At 37.3% G+C, this 17,101-nt stretch overlaps 1 protein-coding gene across 1 annotated transcript; it reads right to left on the reverse strand.

The window, feature by feature from the left end:
* Window positions 1-1,647: 1,647 nt before the first annotated feature.
* On the reverse strand, window positions 1,648-7,883 carry LOC119417858 (transmembrane protein 244-like). Its single transcript, XM_037685113.1, has 4 exons — window positions 7,732-7,883; window positions 2,167-2,252; window positions 2,017-2,093; window positions 1,648-1,664 (listed from the first exon to the last, which is right to left on the reverse strand). Exons 1-4 carry the CDS (start codon window positions 7,822-7,824, stop codon window positions 1,648-1,650), a joined length of 273 nt encoding a protein of 90 aa, XP_037541041.1. The 5' UTR covers window positions 7,825-7,883.
* Window positions 7,884-17,101: the final 9,218 nt, after the last annotated feature.

Below are 17,101 nucleotides of genomic sequence, written 5' to 3' on the forward strand. Positions count from 1 at the left end.
GTTACCTTGTTGACGATCGATCACCTCAGTAAGAATCCTTTTCAACTGATATCAGCGTCTCCGTTGAGAACAGCTAAAATCCTTGAGAGAGTCGTGCGTGGGTCGTTCAAACAGAAATTATAATTCCAAACGTCTCTGGATCATCCTGAATTCTCGAATTCTCTTCAGAACTCCTTGAGCACTACATGAGAACTTTTCCATTCTCCATTCCAACTCTCTCTTTCTGATAGAACCGGGAAGTTGTCACATTTTAAATGAGTTTACTTCCGAGTTTACTTCAGAGCTTTCTGATTCGTGGATGGACCAGAAAGAGGAGTGGTTTTGACGTAAGGTGTTTATCAAAAGTCGAGGTCAGAGAATGAAATTTGTTTAACAACTGACAGAGAGATTATTGCAAAAAGCAGACTTCGTGGAGCCAACTCTTGGTAATCTTCTGAAAAAGTTTAAACATGACATTTCTTCTTCAGTAAACATTTAGTTGACCGAAGCTTCAACTTTCACACACTTACGACTTGACTCATTTCAGACAGAAAATCAAGAAATGCATATTCAGGTGATTTCTTGTTTGAATGAGGAATAAAAATCATTACTTACTGTTTATGTAAAATAAAAATGAGTAGTTCTTTTCAACCTGTAAAGCATTGAGTGAACTAACACAATTTGATTATCAAACATTTGTAAGACAGTAATGATTATAGAGGATTGTCTTTTCTGCTTGATTAATTCAAGAAAGAAAGTCATCAGATGGCCCAGACTTATTCAGATCAATGAAAATAACAGTCTCTGTCCATCTGGTAGATTTGAGGTCATCTAGTTCACTACAGTCCTGACATTTGTAAGCACAATAAGCATTTACTTTGTATAAACCTATTTCTTTTGCATATAATATTGTACTTTATCAATGCATTATATGTATCTGCAACTATTATTATTTCCTAAAAAAATAGGTTTCCAAATGTTTATTGTGCTCACAAAGTAGTAACTTAGTCTGAAACGTTTATTATAACAACTCTTTTTTTTTTTTTTTTTTTTTTTTTTTTTTTTTTTTTTTTTTTTTTTGATGAATATTATAACAACTCTAAATGAAATATATAGGTGAACAGATTTGGCAAGAAACTGGTCAGTTTTCTCTCTGTCACCCTTAATTAATGCATAATAAACACTTATAAATGATCTATGAAGTGTTTATCAAGGAATTATTAACATATCTATAAACTATTTATTAGCATCTATAAGGGGAGCCTTATTGTAACATTTATTCAGGGATCAATTATAATCAATGGATAAAATTTAACTATATGAAAATGATTTGTGTAATAAAGAATAAACAGCTTTTACAGACTGTGGTGGGGAAAAAGTTGTTTAACAGTCTTCCTTGTTTTTTTCCCCCTTCTAAAAGCATCTGGACTAACTTAGATAATTAAATGTTGTTGTTTTTTTTTAAATTAATTTTATAATATTGTTAATATCTCCAGCTCCTTTCACAACCATGTGAGAAATGTTCAGATTCAGCCTCTGCTGAGTGTTGTCTTGTGTCATGGAGCCACTGGTCATGCATTATTATTATTAAAATGTATTCTAGTGTAGTGTGGACAAGTATCACAAGAAAATATTACAAAAGTGTCCTTTTTTCATGGAATTTATATGCTACAAAAACACATAATCTAAGTACAAGGAAAAAATCTGAAAGCTCAGTGTGAGCTCCTTAATATGACATCAGAAAGGTGACTTTTGTAACAGTTTCTCACAAAAGTAAAGAGTTTCACAACTGAACAAAGTTACTTTGTGTTCATGTGTCTAAAGAGCACTTCAAGCTTGTCGTGTATTTAAAGTGACATATAATTCTTTCTAGATGTAAAAAAACAGCTTCAGCACACAAAAACAACTATTTGGCTTTTGAAACACTGCAGAACATCTCAAAGAAGATCAGAGTAACTTGATTTTTAAATACATTTTAATTAATATAGTACACGTACTTTACTGAAAGTATCTGAAATTTACAGAACCACAACTCACCCAGGTACTTGGGATTCTGCCATGACGGTTGTGTTGTGTAGTCAAAAGGAGTCAACAAGCTGTTGATCTCATGAACTCTGCAAGAAAAGACCATGAGGTGGTTCAATTCTGCTTCAATCTGTAGTTTCTTACCTGTTTGTGTGAGTTTACCTGAACAGGCCGATGCAAAGACTGACCACGATGTAGTAGAGAGAGTAGAAGCACACCATGCACATCAGCAGGTTCTGCAGAACCACCTGAGGACAGTACACAGGGTCCCAGTTACAGCCAACAATAGCAAAAATATCAATTGTAAAATAAACAGTATTAGGGATCAATCGATCAATCAAAACTTTATTTCAGACGCACACATGATCCATAAACAAAAACAAGCCAGAAAATCAATAACAAGACACAATAAAAAAAAATAGAATGTTCATCCATTGCCATAAGGCGCCAGTGATTCCACACACTGGAAAAGAACCTAACTGGGCTTTGTACAGGATTAGTCAGAGTATAAATGATCTCAGATATCAACTAAGAAATACGCTAAACACTAATAGTGCAAAACAATACGCCGAACAACAGCAGCATCAACATGAGTCTGTGTAGGTATGAATGAATACAGCAGCATGAAATAATCAGCAGCACGAGATCAGCAGTATGGATAAGCAGCAGCACATATCATCAATCAACGTGGCATTACATTGATTTGATTTTTTTTTTTTTTAAGCAAAGTGTTGGGAATGACTCACAGCTACTACCACACCAATTTTTTTTGCACATCATCTGTATAATGCACTGAGTTATGGCTACATTTGAGAGGCTGGTCAGTTGTGGCACTCAGCTTGACTCCAAAAGTTGGTCAGATCTAGGTGATTCCATTCTGACAGTTTTAATTCTGTTAAGTGATTTAAGTGATGTATCCTGGTTAGGGATTTATGAAGCTGTTCCTCAGTCTAGAACCACTAGACTGAGGAACAGCTTATACCCTGAAACTGTAGACTCATAAATCCCTAACCAGGATAATCACTGTAAGAAAAAAAAAAAAAAATCACTGTAATGCCACTTTAATTGGTGATATGTGGCTTATCTGTGCTGCTGATCTCATGCTGCTGATTATCTCATGCTACTGATCTCATGCTGCTGTATTCGTTCATACCCATGTACTCACTACAGACTCATGTTCGGGCTGTTGTTTAATACACTGTATTATATTTTAAATTATTAGTATTTCACATATACTGTATCTTAGATCTTTTAGCGTATCATTTAGCGTTCATTAAGTGTATATCTTAGTGTAGATCTTACAGTAGATCCTGTCTTTTTTATACTTAATATTTTTGCTATTTTTTGATGCAACTGGGACCCCGAGTACGCAATTCCGTTCCACCTCATGTAACACACGTGATGTGAATGACGATAAAAAAAAACTTGAACTTGAACTTAAGAGGTATTTTGCAAACTGGCAGACAAATAAACACAAACACATACAGCAAATGATTGTCATGACTATGGGTGACAAAAAGATTTCTAAATTAGAACCAAAAAAAATCATATTTTAGGTGTAGTAGTAGTCAGTAGCACTGAATAACATATTTTGTAGCTTACTCATGTTATTTGTCTCCATTTTGATTACCGTATTTTTCGGCCTATAAGTCACAGTTTTTTGCATAATTTACATGCCCTGTGACTTATACACTGAAGCTACTTATTTATGGATTTTTGTCCCATATGTATTAACCAATTTTTGGCTGATTGAAAATATTGAACACTACCATTTTCAGCAGTTAGATGGCACTCGAGTAGTATGGTATGCCATTGTGTCATGTAATAGGTAAAAGTGGCTATTAATAATAATAATAATAATAATAATGTCATCACAATGTCAGCACTGTATGTTTCCATACAATGGCGAAATTAGTCTCTGCATTTAACCCATCCACCACCAGGTGGTGCAGTGGGCAGCTATTGAAAGCGCCCGGGGGACATTTTGGGAATTAGACGTGCTGCCCAGAGACGCCACGTGATGTGCAGTGACTGGGGATCGAACCTGGGACTCTCGGGTCCCAAGCCGGCTGCCCTGCCTCTACACCATCTCGGCCCCATTAATGACACAATCAGCTTCCTTTCGCTGAGTCGCTCCAACGAAATGAAGCTGATTTGACCATTGAAGTGCATTTATTAAGTAAAAGTTCAACTGAGACACACCTTTGCTATAATGTCGAGCAAACAAATAATTGTTTTAGGTGCATATCTTGTTAAATTTCGAAGAAACGTGCAGCGTTCCTTCTTCCTTTTATCCTCCCTGTCTGTGTGCTCCTGGAGCACCGAAGCAACAAATTCTTTTGAAATACAGCTGATTTGACTGTTAATATCCTTTTATTAAGTAAAGGTTCAACTGAGACACAACTTTACTATAAAGTCGAGCAACAAATAATTGTTTTTAGGTGCTTATCTTGTTAAATGTCAAATAAATGCACAGTGAGTTGCCCCTCTACGCACTCCCACTTCTACAAATAGGGTTTTGAAATGCAGCTGATATGACCGTCAAAGTGCATTTATTAAGGAAAAGTTAGACTGAGACACACCTTTACTATAATTTCGAGCAAACAAACAATTGTTTTTAAGTGTTAATTTAGTTAAATTCTTGTTAAAGTCCTCCCGTACACGCTCCCATCATTTGGCAGCCAATTGATTTTTGGCACAACACCAGCCCACATTTCCGAGTTGTCAGCGGTGACGCGTAACAAACGCGACACATCAGTAGTGAAACATAATAGATGTGATTTATATGGCCAAGTTATGGATTTTTCCACTTTATTAGACATATTTGAACTGATGTGACTTATAAGGCGGTGCGACGTGTACGGCAGAAAATAGTGCTAAAAACTGGCATTATGAACTTAATGCAAAAAAAAAGAAGGGGAGGGATATTTTTTAATTCAACCTTTATTTAAACAGGTTAATCCCATTGCGCCTCGGAGATTCATTTACAAGAGAGATCTGATTTCTTAACAAAGAGTGATGACAACAGTGAATAACAACGACAACAATAGACAGTCATAAAAAAGGCATACAAATTTAAGTTTCTCTTCTTTAACAAATCAAAACAAAATAGTACAAATACGAGGAATAGTAGCAAAAAAACAACAACTAGATTATAAGGCGATTGATTATTATTATTAATTATTAGAATTAAGATTTGCTTTATGCCCTTAAAACTTTGTCTGGTAGCTTTGGCTTTAATCGACAAGATGACAACAGAGTTACGTAAAAACCACAACACTTTAATCAAGTGTAAGATAAACCTTTTGCTTCACATGCATCCCGAAACATTTGCTCTTTCATTTCCTGCTCTCTTCAACCACCCAGAAAACAGCCTCCTGACAGCAGACAGTTACCGTCTGCTTGCTGAAGCCTGCTTTCATAGATGTCCTCCTTTACAGGAAGTGAGGTGCACGACTCCCCAGGAGGAGAGATAAAAGACTTTTTCTCATGGCTGACATTTGGGGTGCTCCACCACAGGTGCTGCTAATTACTTTGATAGTTAGCTGCATTGGTTGTTGGATTGGAGCCAGACATGGCTCTATGGCTTACCGGCACACCCAAATGGAATGGGGGTCATTGTTAATCCTCTTAGTTACACTTGTGATTTCCTGCTGGGACAAGTCAAGTGTCTGCTGTTGTACAGAGAGACGTGAGATACAGGAAGAGTAATACACTCCACAGTCAGAAAAATAAATCATTCAAGATTAAAGTTCAATGCTTTAAAGAGTTTGAACATATTCAAATATTTGTGAAAATGTTTGGGTACACTGAAAGAACACATAATTATTGGTGAAATAAAATAATGCAGTTGTTTGTTCACTGTGTTGGATGAGAACTGGCAATAATTAGCATGCTAAGAAGCTAGCTGTCTGTAGCTAAATTGTGAGCCGAAGGCTTTTTATAGCTAGTTAATTACAGAAAATTATTTACTTAAGTATTGTTGTCTGGGATGTTAGTGTCCTGAAACTAGTTTTTTTTTCTAAACCAACAACTCAGCAAAGGAACAAACACGTTAGCGCTAACAGATGGAAAACAATTTAAGATCTGAAAGCAGCATAAGCTGCAAACATCTCAGGGAAAATTCTCACTCTTGCTTCAAAAGATAATTTTGACATAAATTCTTGCTTTGTTTCCATTTTCTTATGTTTATTAATCACAAAAGTTTAGGAAATTCCTGTGAATGTCCTGAAGCTTCGACCCTGAGACGTTAACATGGATGTTGTGGTCAATAAACAAGTGATTTTTTTTTCTTGTTCACACTGTCAGCAAAGATGTTGGAGTGTCTGTAACCAAGAAAGCTCAACAAAGACTCTACTTCCTAACAAGACTAAAGAAGTTTGGTATGAACACCAGCATCCTCACCAGCTTTTATAGGTGCACCACTGAGAGCCTGCTGACAGGCTGCATCACAGGTGGTACGGGAACTGCACCACTCAGAGCTGGCGGCTCTACAGAGGGTGGTGCAAACAGCAGAGGACATCACCGGTAGCAGTCTCCACACCATCCGGGACATCTACCACAGCCTATGTCTGCGTAAAGCACGCAGCATCATTAAGGACCACACCCACCCAGCACAAGGACTCTTCCATCTACTACCTTCAGGCAGATGATACAGGAGTCTGCCATCGCGTACAAAAACACTAAAGTACAGCTATTTCCCACAAGCTGTCACATTATTAAACTCTCAATAAATAACACTGAACAACTGGCAAAAATATTGCACCAAGCCACATCTGTGACAACTAATGACTAATATTAGCTTGTGACAGCTAATATGTTTGTTATTTATTGCTGCTGCACCATGTGGCTGTATCATGTATGAATACAGTATCTATGTATCTACCTTACCATCATAATTCAATCTCAGTGTCATTACCTGCGCAATACCCTGTCACGCAACCTGTGTATCCTGCTTGCATTGTTATGTTGTTCTTCACTGTCTCTCTTTAGGACTTAGGACATGGTAAATATTATAATTACTTTTTCACTTTTTGGTACTTTATTTTTCTACCCTTATTGCATGCTTTTAGTTTTTTTTTCTTGTTTGTTCTTTGATATTTTTTTAGCGAGTCAGATGGGTTCTTCTCATCCTAAGCATTTCATTGTACTGTTAACCCAGTGTTAACCTGCATATGACAAATAAACACAACTTGAACTTGAACCAGAAAAGTAGTTGATACTTTCAGAAACGGGTAGCTGAACACCTCTGGATAACACTTTGGTTTGTTGGTCAGAAAGGACTCAGAAATCAACTTTCAAGCTTTAAATTTCACTCATTTATCCCAAAAACCTGCCCTGAAATTGACCATTACAAGATAAATCATAAACTATATTGATCTTAGACAATGAGTGGACCAACTCACATCAGTCAAACAAATTAAATGTTGTTTTTTTGTGTATAATCTCAATTCAATTTTTTGGTTAAGGACTCAAACTTAGATCGTTTTACATTTTCTAACTTATTCTTTAGCTACTTTGTCCCTAATTCTACTTGTGAAGATTTACTGCCTCCACCATTTTCAAGAAAGCTTAAATGAGATTCTAATTTAAAGGTTGGACATACTGTAATAGTCTTTGGCTTTAAAAAAGATTCAGATTTCTAATAGGAGACAGATTTCAGCCATGCTTCTTCCTCAAATGTAATTCTCTATTCTAGCATTTTACTGTAGCTTATAGTGTCCTTACCCAGGTATCACTGGGTGTAGTCTTGAGGGAGAGCGGTCCATGGCGTTTTATGAGTGTGAATCCACAGCAGCGACAGCAGTAGTCCAACAACATGAATGTCTGCTGGTCTAAATGAGAGAACGCAGCCTACATGTTTGGTACATGAGTTGATGAAGGTGTGTTGGTGCAAGGAAGGACAGGTGGATTAGGAGAAAAGGGATTACTACTAAGAAGTTTGGGTCAATCCCATGTGGGACAAGGTGAGCAAACTGTAGTATTGATGTGCACAAATAACAGAATCAGGAAGCTGGCTCGGAGATTTTATACAATTTGAATAAAGTAATAAATTGATCTTGAGTTGGAGCTGCAGATTTCAAATAACTTGCTTTTTTCTTTAATTACTCATTTCAAAGTGTTTTTTCCTCCTCTTTTTTTTTATATGTCCACTCTGATTTTGTTTCATTATTCAATAGTGGGAACAATACAACCCAAAACTAACTGAAAATCAACAACTTGTTCAACAATGAGATAGAGCTAAGCACGTCTTCTACGTGTGTTTTCAAAGTATGGTTGTGGAAATCTCATGCTTACATTTATTTGTGGCTCATCCTTGAGATCCAGATCTGGAAAAATCCTCCATTTAAACCAGACGTGCATGGGCAACATACAGCCTGAGGGACAAAAGTGGCCCTTGGACAACCGCCATCCGACCCCCAAAACTCTTAAATTGAAAAGAAAACAACTTTGTTTTTTAAAGTTGATGAAGACATTTATGAATGAAACAAATAATTTTAAATTAAGCATCTTGGCTCAATACATAAAAACCTTTAGAATAAGGATATTTTTTAAGTTGTGTTTCTAGAATTAGACTAAAAATAAAGACTCCAAAACTCAAATATATTACTTTTTTACCCCAGATTTATGATAATATATTGTCACAAGAGCCATTGTACAGAACGTATGCCTTATATTTCTACACTGTATTTGGGGGACATATATTTTTATTCAGCATAACTATGCTACAAGAAAAAGCCTGAAAAACTTTTTTTGTTTGTTTGTTTTTTTTAAGATTTTATGTCTTGATAAAAAAAATATTTTGAAATTCTCTAAATGGCCCTTCATTTGCTTAAAATATTTTGATTTGGCCCTTTGGAAAAAAAAAAATTGTCCACCCCTGATTTAAACCAATAATAACTAGAGAAATTGCATTTCCTGTGAAAATACAAGTGTGAATGCCTCTTGCTTAAGAATGTCAAGAAAACAGTTGAAAAGTAGCTTAAAATAGCAGAAAGAAACATCAAATATCAGAGGAAGCAGAAAGTGCACAACTGTTCCTAATGTAATGGTCTGCCAGGCTGCTGCCAATATGAACTTTTCATCTGACAGTACTACATGTGCTTGGGTTCACTCTCAGCTACCAATATACCAAACTTCAGCTGAATAGTTCTAAAAATGCCTGAGTTAGAGTATTTTTTTCCTTTTAGCTAAGGCGGCCATATTGGATTTTTGATGTGGATGCAGTATGTGATAGGGAACGTTCTCAGCTCTAACCTCAGCAAATTTCAGCTCTGTATGTGTAAAAATGGTTGAGTTAAATCCATTCAAAAGGAGCGCTGGTGGCCATCTTGGATTTTTTGTTTTCATGCTGCATTTGATGGGAAACATTGTCAGCTATCTTCACACCAACTTTCAGGTCAACATGACTAATATTGTCTGATTTATAGTATGGTTTTTTTTTTTCATTTTTTCCTAAGGTGGCCATCTTGTATTTTTGATTTTCAGTCAAAGTCCATTAGGGATTCTTATCAGCTAATACACCAAATTTCAGCTGAATAGCTCTAAAAATGGCAACGTTATCCCAGTTGTTCTATAAAACAGCTGAATAGACGCTAGCGAAATGTAGAAAGAAGCTTAAATTTCCAAAAGGAAGTGGAAGGAAATTAATTGTACCCACTAAGGCTGAAGTAGGCATAAATTAGCACAAAGTTGAAATTATCTGAGAAAAGCTGAAATTTGCTAAAAACAGCTGAATAGTAGCTAAAACAAGCAGAAAGAAGCTTAAATTACAAGAAGGAAGTCGGGAGAGCATGCTTTTGCTGAATTAGGCTGAAAAAAGTTTAAAAGATTACAAAAAATGTGGAATTAGCTGAAAAAGGTGAAATTAGCCTAAACAGCTAAATGCTAACTGAAATAGCAGAAATAGCTGAAATCTGCAGAAATAAGCTGAAAGGAGCAGAACAAGCTGAAATTGGCATAACTAAGTCTGAAGAAGCACAAAAATGTTGAAGTTAACTGAATCAAGCGGAGCACAAAACAGCTGGAAAAAACAGCTGTAATTAGCTGAAGTAGCTGAAATTAGTTTAAAATTTTGCACAAGGAAGCTGAAAGAAGAGTAACCGGGTCTAAACGTGAAAGTTTTAGTAAAAAGTTGTAAACAGATCAAAAGTTATTAAGGATGTAAACTGAGATCCATTCATTTTCAATGAGAGCAAAAATGGCAGAAAAGGCTAAATATCTCAAGAAGCTAAAGTTGCACCAATACCAAAAGTCATAGCAGACTTGTCCTGAAACAGCTGAACGGTTCATTTATGAATTGTAATAGCACAAAACCAGTGTGAGGCATTCACACAATAATAAACACGCGCACACACATTATTTGCAGTTTGAACACTAGGTGGTAGAAGAGACAAACCTTCAGGGAGTCTAATCCCCTAAAGAGGAATCAACACAAGAGCAGGAGAGAATAACAATCCATGCATATTTCTCATAACAACAGAGGAGATGTGGGTCATTTATCTGTATCTACAAATTATTTCATGCCTTTTATTTTAAACTCAGATTGCTGCTGAAAGCTGCCTCCATTCGTTCAGAAACGAGAACAAAAAGAAAAAGGACATAAATAGAGGGATGAAAAATGTTGTTTCATCCCTGCCTCCTTCGTAACAGCTAGAGGAACCTTAGTCTTTGACGTCACCACATGCGTGCGTAAAGCATGTGCACGTGTTACCTTTGTGTGGGTTTGGGGTTGACTTGGCTGCCACGGTAACCTGCATCATTGTATCCATGGTGATGGAGAGCAAAGAAAAAAGGGGGGGAGGGGGGGTTCCTTTAGGAGTGTGATGGGCGTCACAGCGAAGCATCTCTCTGTGTGAGCTCACCGTTTGTGTAGTGCCATATTTCATTACATTATTCATCATATTCATTAAGACCCTTAAAATAAACAACTGTATGTTATTATGCCTCAATGTTAAGGCACTGAACTAAATTTATTAGACATTTCTTGATGATGTGACTGCAGGAATGAAGGGGCAGTATCAAAAAGAGAGAGAAGGACAGCAAAAAGAGCAGCGTGAGAGTGTATTATATTTTCAAGGCTGAGCAGGAGCTGTTAAAAAAGGCCTCACCTCCCAAAGCTGCCAACAAAACAGATAAAGTAAACCAATCATAAAAACTTCTCGACAGAGGTTTTTTTCATCATCTCTGATGATACACAGAATTGTTCTTTAGCAGAACGTTAGATGAATGTTTGTATAAAAGCACAGCTAGCATTTTTGTTTTAAGTAAAGATTTAATTAAGGGTAACAGCTGACTTTGCTGTGTTCAAAAGCAAAAACTACAAATGAAGCTCAATATTTTCCAATTTTGCTCAACGGCTCTCAAAAAAAAATAATTAAGAGCAATGACAGACAAAGTAAATAACATTTATCATCTTACAAAGTTACAAGTGCGTCTGTCAATTAATGTGATTAAGTCAGAAAACAAATAATCAAGACAATTCAACAAACAGGATCCAGTCATAGATGGAGTTATAGTTTGATAAATAACCATCTAAACTTTCCTGTTCACCTTCGGACCTTTAAATGAAAATATCATCCTTTCATGCAACCAGCATAAATGAAAACTGTTCAGGAATGGTTTGAATAATTTCGTTTATTCACTCATTCATTCAGGTTTTTTTATGGAGACAGATAGAAAAATATATCGTCTGTAACTGATCCAAAAGATTAAAACTGTGCATCTTTTAGCATTGTTCTAAACCAGGGCTATTCAGCTAAATTGTTCAGGGGGGCACCGTTACTGAAAGCCAAGCGCCCAGGGGGTGGACATCCAGAAGTTATCGTCATTAAGTAAGTTTGTTTCATGGTTTAAAATCTCAATTTATTTAAAACTGAACCTGTTGGTGGGCCGAACAGAGCTCATCCATGGGCCTGGTTTGCTCCACCAGTTGATTATCTCTGCTCTAAACTGACTGGATTGTCACAGAACTACCAAACATTTTGTTGCCACATTATCAGCAACTGCACATCTCCCACTAGTGCAGTGTTTGCTGTGGCATCATATTTAGATAAAGGACTATTTTATCTTCATATGACCTATTTGTGTGCTCCAAGTGAAACTATCTGTAAAAACCAGTGCCACTGAAATGCCAGAAGCTCTCACCTTAGCTGTAACGAGTCTGTTATCATCAACTCCTAGGGATAGGAGCCTGGGCTCTGCAACCTGCGGCTCTGGAGCCACATGCGGCTCTTTGGTCCCTCTGCAGCGGCTCTTTCAAGCTTTGATCAAAATTGACTTTAAACTGAATTTTATTGGTTGTTATAGCAACAAAAAGGACAAGATTTAGCAGTTTTTCTGTTATTTCCTTTGTATGTACTTGTATGTGAATACTAGAACCATTACAATGAGTAACGCATACTCACTTTCACTTCATACTTTACTTCTTCGGAGTAGGATACTTAATTTTTCGACAGTTAAAAAAAAAATCGCATAGACCTGCATAGTGCATGGTTTTAGTTTTTTTTTTAAACTTGGACAAGAACATAATATTTTTCCTTCTTTACAAGAATCTTGTCTTTTATTTTGTCTAAAAATGTAAATGTATTGAGCAGCATGGTGGCGCAGTTGGTAGAGCTGCTGCCTCTCAGCGAGCAGGCTACCCTGGTTCAAATCCCGGGCCGGGGACCTTTTTGGGTGGAGTTTGCATGTTCTCTCCGTGCATGCGTGGGTTTTCTCCAGGTACTTGGGTTTCCTGCCACAGACCAAAAACATGCATGTTAGGCTGATTTGTAACTCTGAATTGTCTCTAGGTGTGAGTGAGAGAGTGAATGGTTGTTTGTCTCTATGTGTCTCTGTGATGGACTTGCGACCTGTCCAGGGTGTCCACTGCCTCTTGTGATTGCTGGACATAGGCACCAGTGATACCCGTGACCCAAAAAGAAATAATAAGCTGGTAAATATGACGGATGTATGCAGAAATATCATCAAATGGTAAAACTCATTAGATATTTCCAGCTTTGTAATGTCACCCCTACTGTCCAGAAAAGCACCCTCCAACAAACTTAAAGTGGTCCGTGGACCTTCAGTTGAAAATCACAGTTTTAGCAGGTTTTGTGGCTCCGGGCACGTTTAATTTAGTGAACGAAGGTGCAGAAATGTCTCTATTGATTGTAAAGGTTACAGACCTCTGTTCTAGGCTGACTTCCTGTACCCAAACACACCATGGATGTTTCACTGCTTCCTGGGAATTGTAGGCTTTAAGTGGCTTGAACGTTGCTTGTGAGGCAATTCAAAATGTCCATGGAGATCACTGCAGGGAGGGATTTATCTTCTTTCAAGCTCAAAAGCATCCTTTCATCCAATCAAAAGGCACATCTCATATTTGCTGTAATTTGAATCCATCTTTAGAGTCAGTTCAGTCATTGTCATCAAAGAGTGATCGCTGATAAATGTGGTGTAATCTGTGATGCGTCAGTAGACAACTGTGGCTGCCAAGTGAAGCGTGCCGTACAAAATGGCCAAAAGCTCTCTGGCGTGGGCTGTGAGAACTATGTATAGATCTGTTGTAGCTCTGTCTTTTTTTAACAAAGTCACAGACATGAAGGAGCGATCCTGAGACGGGATCTCAAGGCTCGCAGAGTCCAGAACACGTCAGCTCTGCTGTTGAAGCTCAAACAACAAACCTTTGGGAGGAGCTGAGGAGTTCATGCTGCAAAATCTTAGAGCAGTTTTGGCTGCACGAAAAGATGTATTTATTGAGAAAAGCCGACCCGGGAGGTGCAACTGAACCAACCAGGATAGAAAGTGAGCAGAAATAATGATGAAAATGTTGCCTTTAAATGCCAGCTGCAGAACAAGTGGATGCATTTTGCCAATTTGAGTCAGCGTTGGGGTGACATCTGCCAGATTTGACCACATTTAGACTAACAGCAGCTCACCTGTGTGTGGTGAATCTCATTTGAGCAGAATGTTAAACTTGTTCAGAGTCAGCCGCTGTGAGGATTAACAAGAGCAGGTAGGAAAACGTGCAAAACACTTTAAAGCTGAAATGGCTTTTAAGGATCATTGCGAGGTACTTATAGTCATGAAACCCACACTAGACTTCAAACAAAACCTCAAAAGTAAAGCAGGAGGACTCGAATTCAGCAGAGAGCACGCCGACTATAAAACAGACAGTAAATCTGGAGGCCTGTGGTTGTTAAAGCAGTCATACCAGGAGACAATTCTGGACTTGATGTGACATGAGGATGAAGAATGGGGCTGATAGAGACAGAGCGCTCTGCTTGTGAAGGGACTGTTTACAGCAGGAGTGACTTTAAACAATCTGTGTTGACTCCACCACCGTACACGCTGCTACTTATCACCTGCCAGCAAAACCCAAGTGATCAGGAATTTGCTGTGTGTGTGTTTGTTTGCCTGTTAGCAAAATATCTTATGAACCACTGGATGGATTTTAATGAAACTCACTTAAAGTTATCATTCGGTGTATATCTACAACTGATTAGCTTCTAAGGACAATCTGGTTCAAGATGGCTGCCATAGCTAAATGATTTTCACAAACAGAATGGTGTTTGAAAACAGATTGATAGATTCCAGTTTGCTAATGTAAATAATGAATCTTCTTCTTACAGCAAAGTTAGTCATGGAGTTCCTCAAGGTTCAGTGCTTGGACCAATACTCTTTACCTTATACTGTATATGCTTCCATTAAGTAAAGTTATTAAACAGCATGAGAAAAAAAAATTTCATTGTTATGCTGATGATATACAGTTATATTTGTCCATGAAACCCAATGAATCGAATCAGTTACTTAGACTACTAACATGTCTTAAAGACAAAGACAAAAAGTTATTTGGGTGAAGGACGAAACGTCTAAAAAAAATAAATAAAAAAGAAAAGAAAAGAAACTGTCCAGATGACATGACATAACTTTGAATGATTTCTTACCTGGGTTATTGAGCATGACCTTTGATGTTTTGGATCACTTTGACTATGGCTGCCTCAGTGGAGTCGATGGGGGAAAGGGCAGGCTCCAGAAACCATCTTATCACCAGCAAACTGGTTGGTCCACAATAGGAGTGTGCTGCTTGTGGGACTGAGTTTGTTTGTGGCTTCTTGGATTGATGAAATCTTTTGGATGAAGGACGAAACGTCTCAACAAAAAAAAAGAAACCGTCCAGATGAACTGACTGAACTTTGTTGGATAAATAATCTGAATTGAGTTTAATTGAATTGATGACTATAACTCAGTCAGTTTTAAGGTCTTAAATTTGGTGTCTTAGTAGCTGAATCTCATTTCTAACATTTTTTAGAGTACCACACCTTGCACTACATATTTGCTTAAAACTTTGGCATTAACTGTTGGAGTCAATCCTCTGTCTGTCTGTTAGCAAAATATCCCATGAACCACAGTTTGGACTTTAGTGAAACTCTCAGACTGTCATCACTAAATGTACAACGAAAAGTTATTAGGTTTTGGAACTAACCTGATTCAAAACGGCCACCATAGCTAAATGATCTTAGCAAACTCACAAAATTCTTATTTAGTCAATTTTACAAATATTAAGGTGAATTTTCTTGTGGGAGCATATGAGAGTCTTTCCCACAACATACTCTGAGAGCTAAAAAAAGTCACGCAAAATCGTATACATCAGGCAATGTTATCAAGATTTGACCAAAAAGTCTAAAATTCAGATTTTTATTATATTTTATTAGATAAGATTTTCTTGGTTTAAACATCTGTCTTCAAGGTTGGTTGGCAATGTTCCTTTAAGGAATGCTAATTTGATTAGTTGATTAGAAGATCATGGACCTACATGTCATTGGGGTGGAGACGCTGTAATTACAGGACAATATTAAATGTCATACTACCAGAGGGTGATGCATTCTGATTTATTGGAGATGATCAGGTAACAACAGGTGTACAGAGAGGTTGGAGACTTTACAACGAGTAAGAAAAAAGTACTAAAAAAACAACGAACAAACTTTATTTAATGAGAACAATCGATAGATCATGTCCTGAGCAGTTTGTCTCCACAGTCACTTCTCCTCTTGACAATTTTTCAGTCACTGGATTGAAAATAATCTTTTTTTAAAGTCTCAGTCTTCTCTACACGTTGAGTGTTTAATGCTGATTTGCTGACATTTTTATTTAAATTAATAACACAATAACATAAATTTCCCTCATTTTCTCTTTCCCCGCTTACATTCAGTTACACTTTTCCTGTAATTATGTAGCTGGAGACTCTTATCACAGCTGCTTGCAACAAGAGGAACACAAAATGTCAACACTTTTATGCTCAATCTCACTCAGGGCTTGTAAATGAGAAGTCTAACTTTTATCAAAGTAAGGCTCTCTCACACATTGTTCATGTATTCTATCTGTTCTGTTCCTTCAGTTTTCTTTTCCACATGTGAGGAATGTAAATACAGAAACAAGCTGACCGCAGCAGCCAAGGTGACAAAATAAACCACTGCTTCTGTCCAAGCCCATAACGATTATATTTTTTAAAGCTGTGTTGGTCTCCTGATTTACAATGCAAGCCTGTGGGGATGAGTTGCAAAGGATAGCGTTTTGATTAGGTGTGAAGGTCAGGGTTGTCATGGTCACATTAAAGTTCAAGAAGAGCATTTTTACAGACCAGCTGAATGCCTTAATAACTGGGAATTCATTGTGTGCCCATGTATATTTTCAACCACCCATCAGGCTAAAAAAATGTAATCTATGCCATCTGACCAAATAATGGTCTGTTTCTGACTTTTTCACACACACACACACACACACACACACACACACACACACACACACACGCACACCCATATACACATATACACATACACACATACAAAGTACATATACATACACACATACATATACATACACGCATATGTACACAAATACATACATATACACATACATACACACACACACACGCACACACACACACAAAACTATGGCTCAGTGGATGTGCCCAAATCTCTCGCACATTCCACTTACAATGCCGAAACTCATGGAGTTTTCTCTCTCCATCGAATCACTTCCAGCATGTAAACACAGGAAATGACATGCATGCCAACATCTGCAATGTTTTTGCTGGTGTGTGTGTGTGTGTGTG

This window comes from Nematolebias whitei, chromosome 12 (assembly GCF_014905685.2).
Source record: "Nematolebias whitei isolate Nwh7 chromosome 12, NemWhi1, whole genome shotgun sequence".
In the NCBI taxonomy this organism is placed as follows: domain Eukaryota; kingdom Metazoa; phylum Chordata; class Actinopteri; order Cyprinodontiformes; family Rivulidae; genus Nematolebias; species Nematolebias whitei.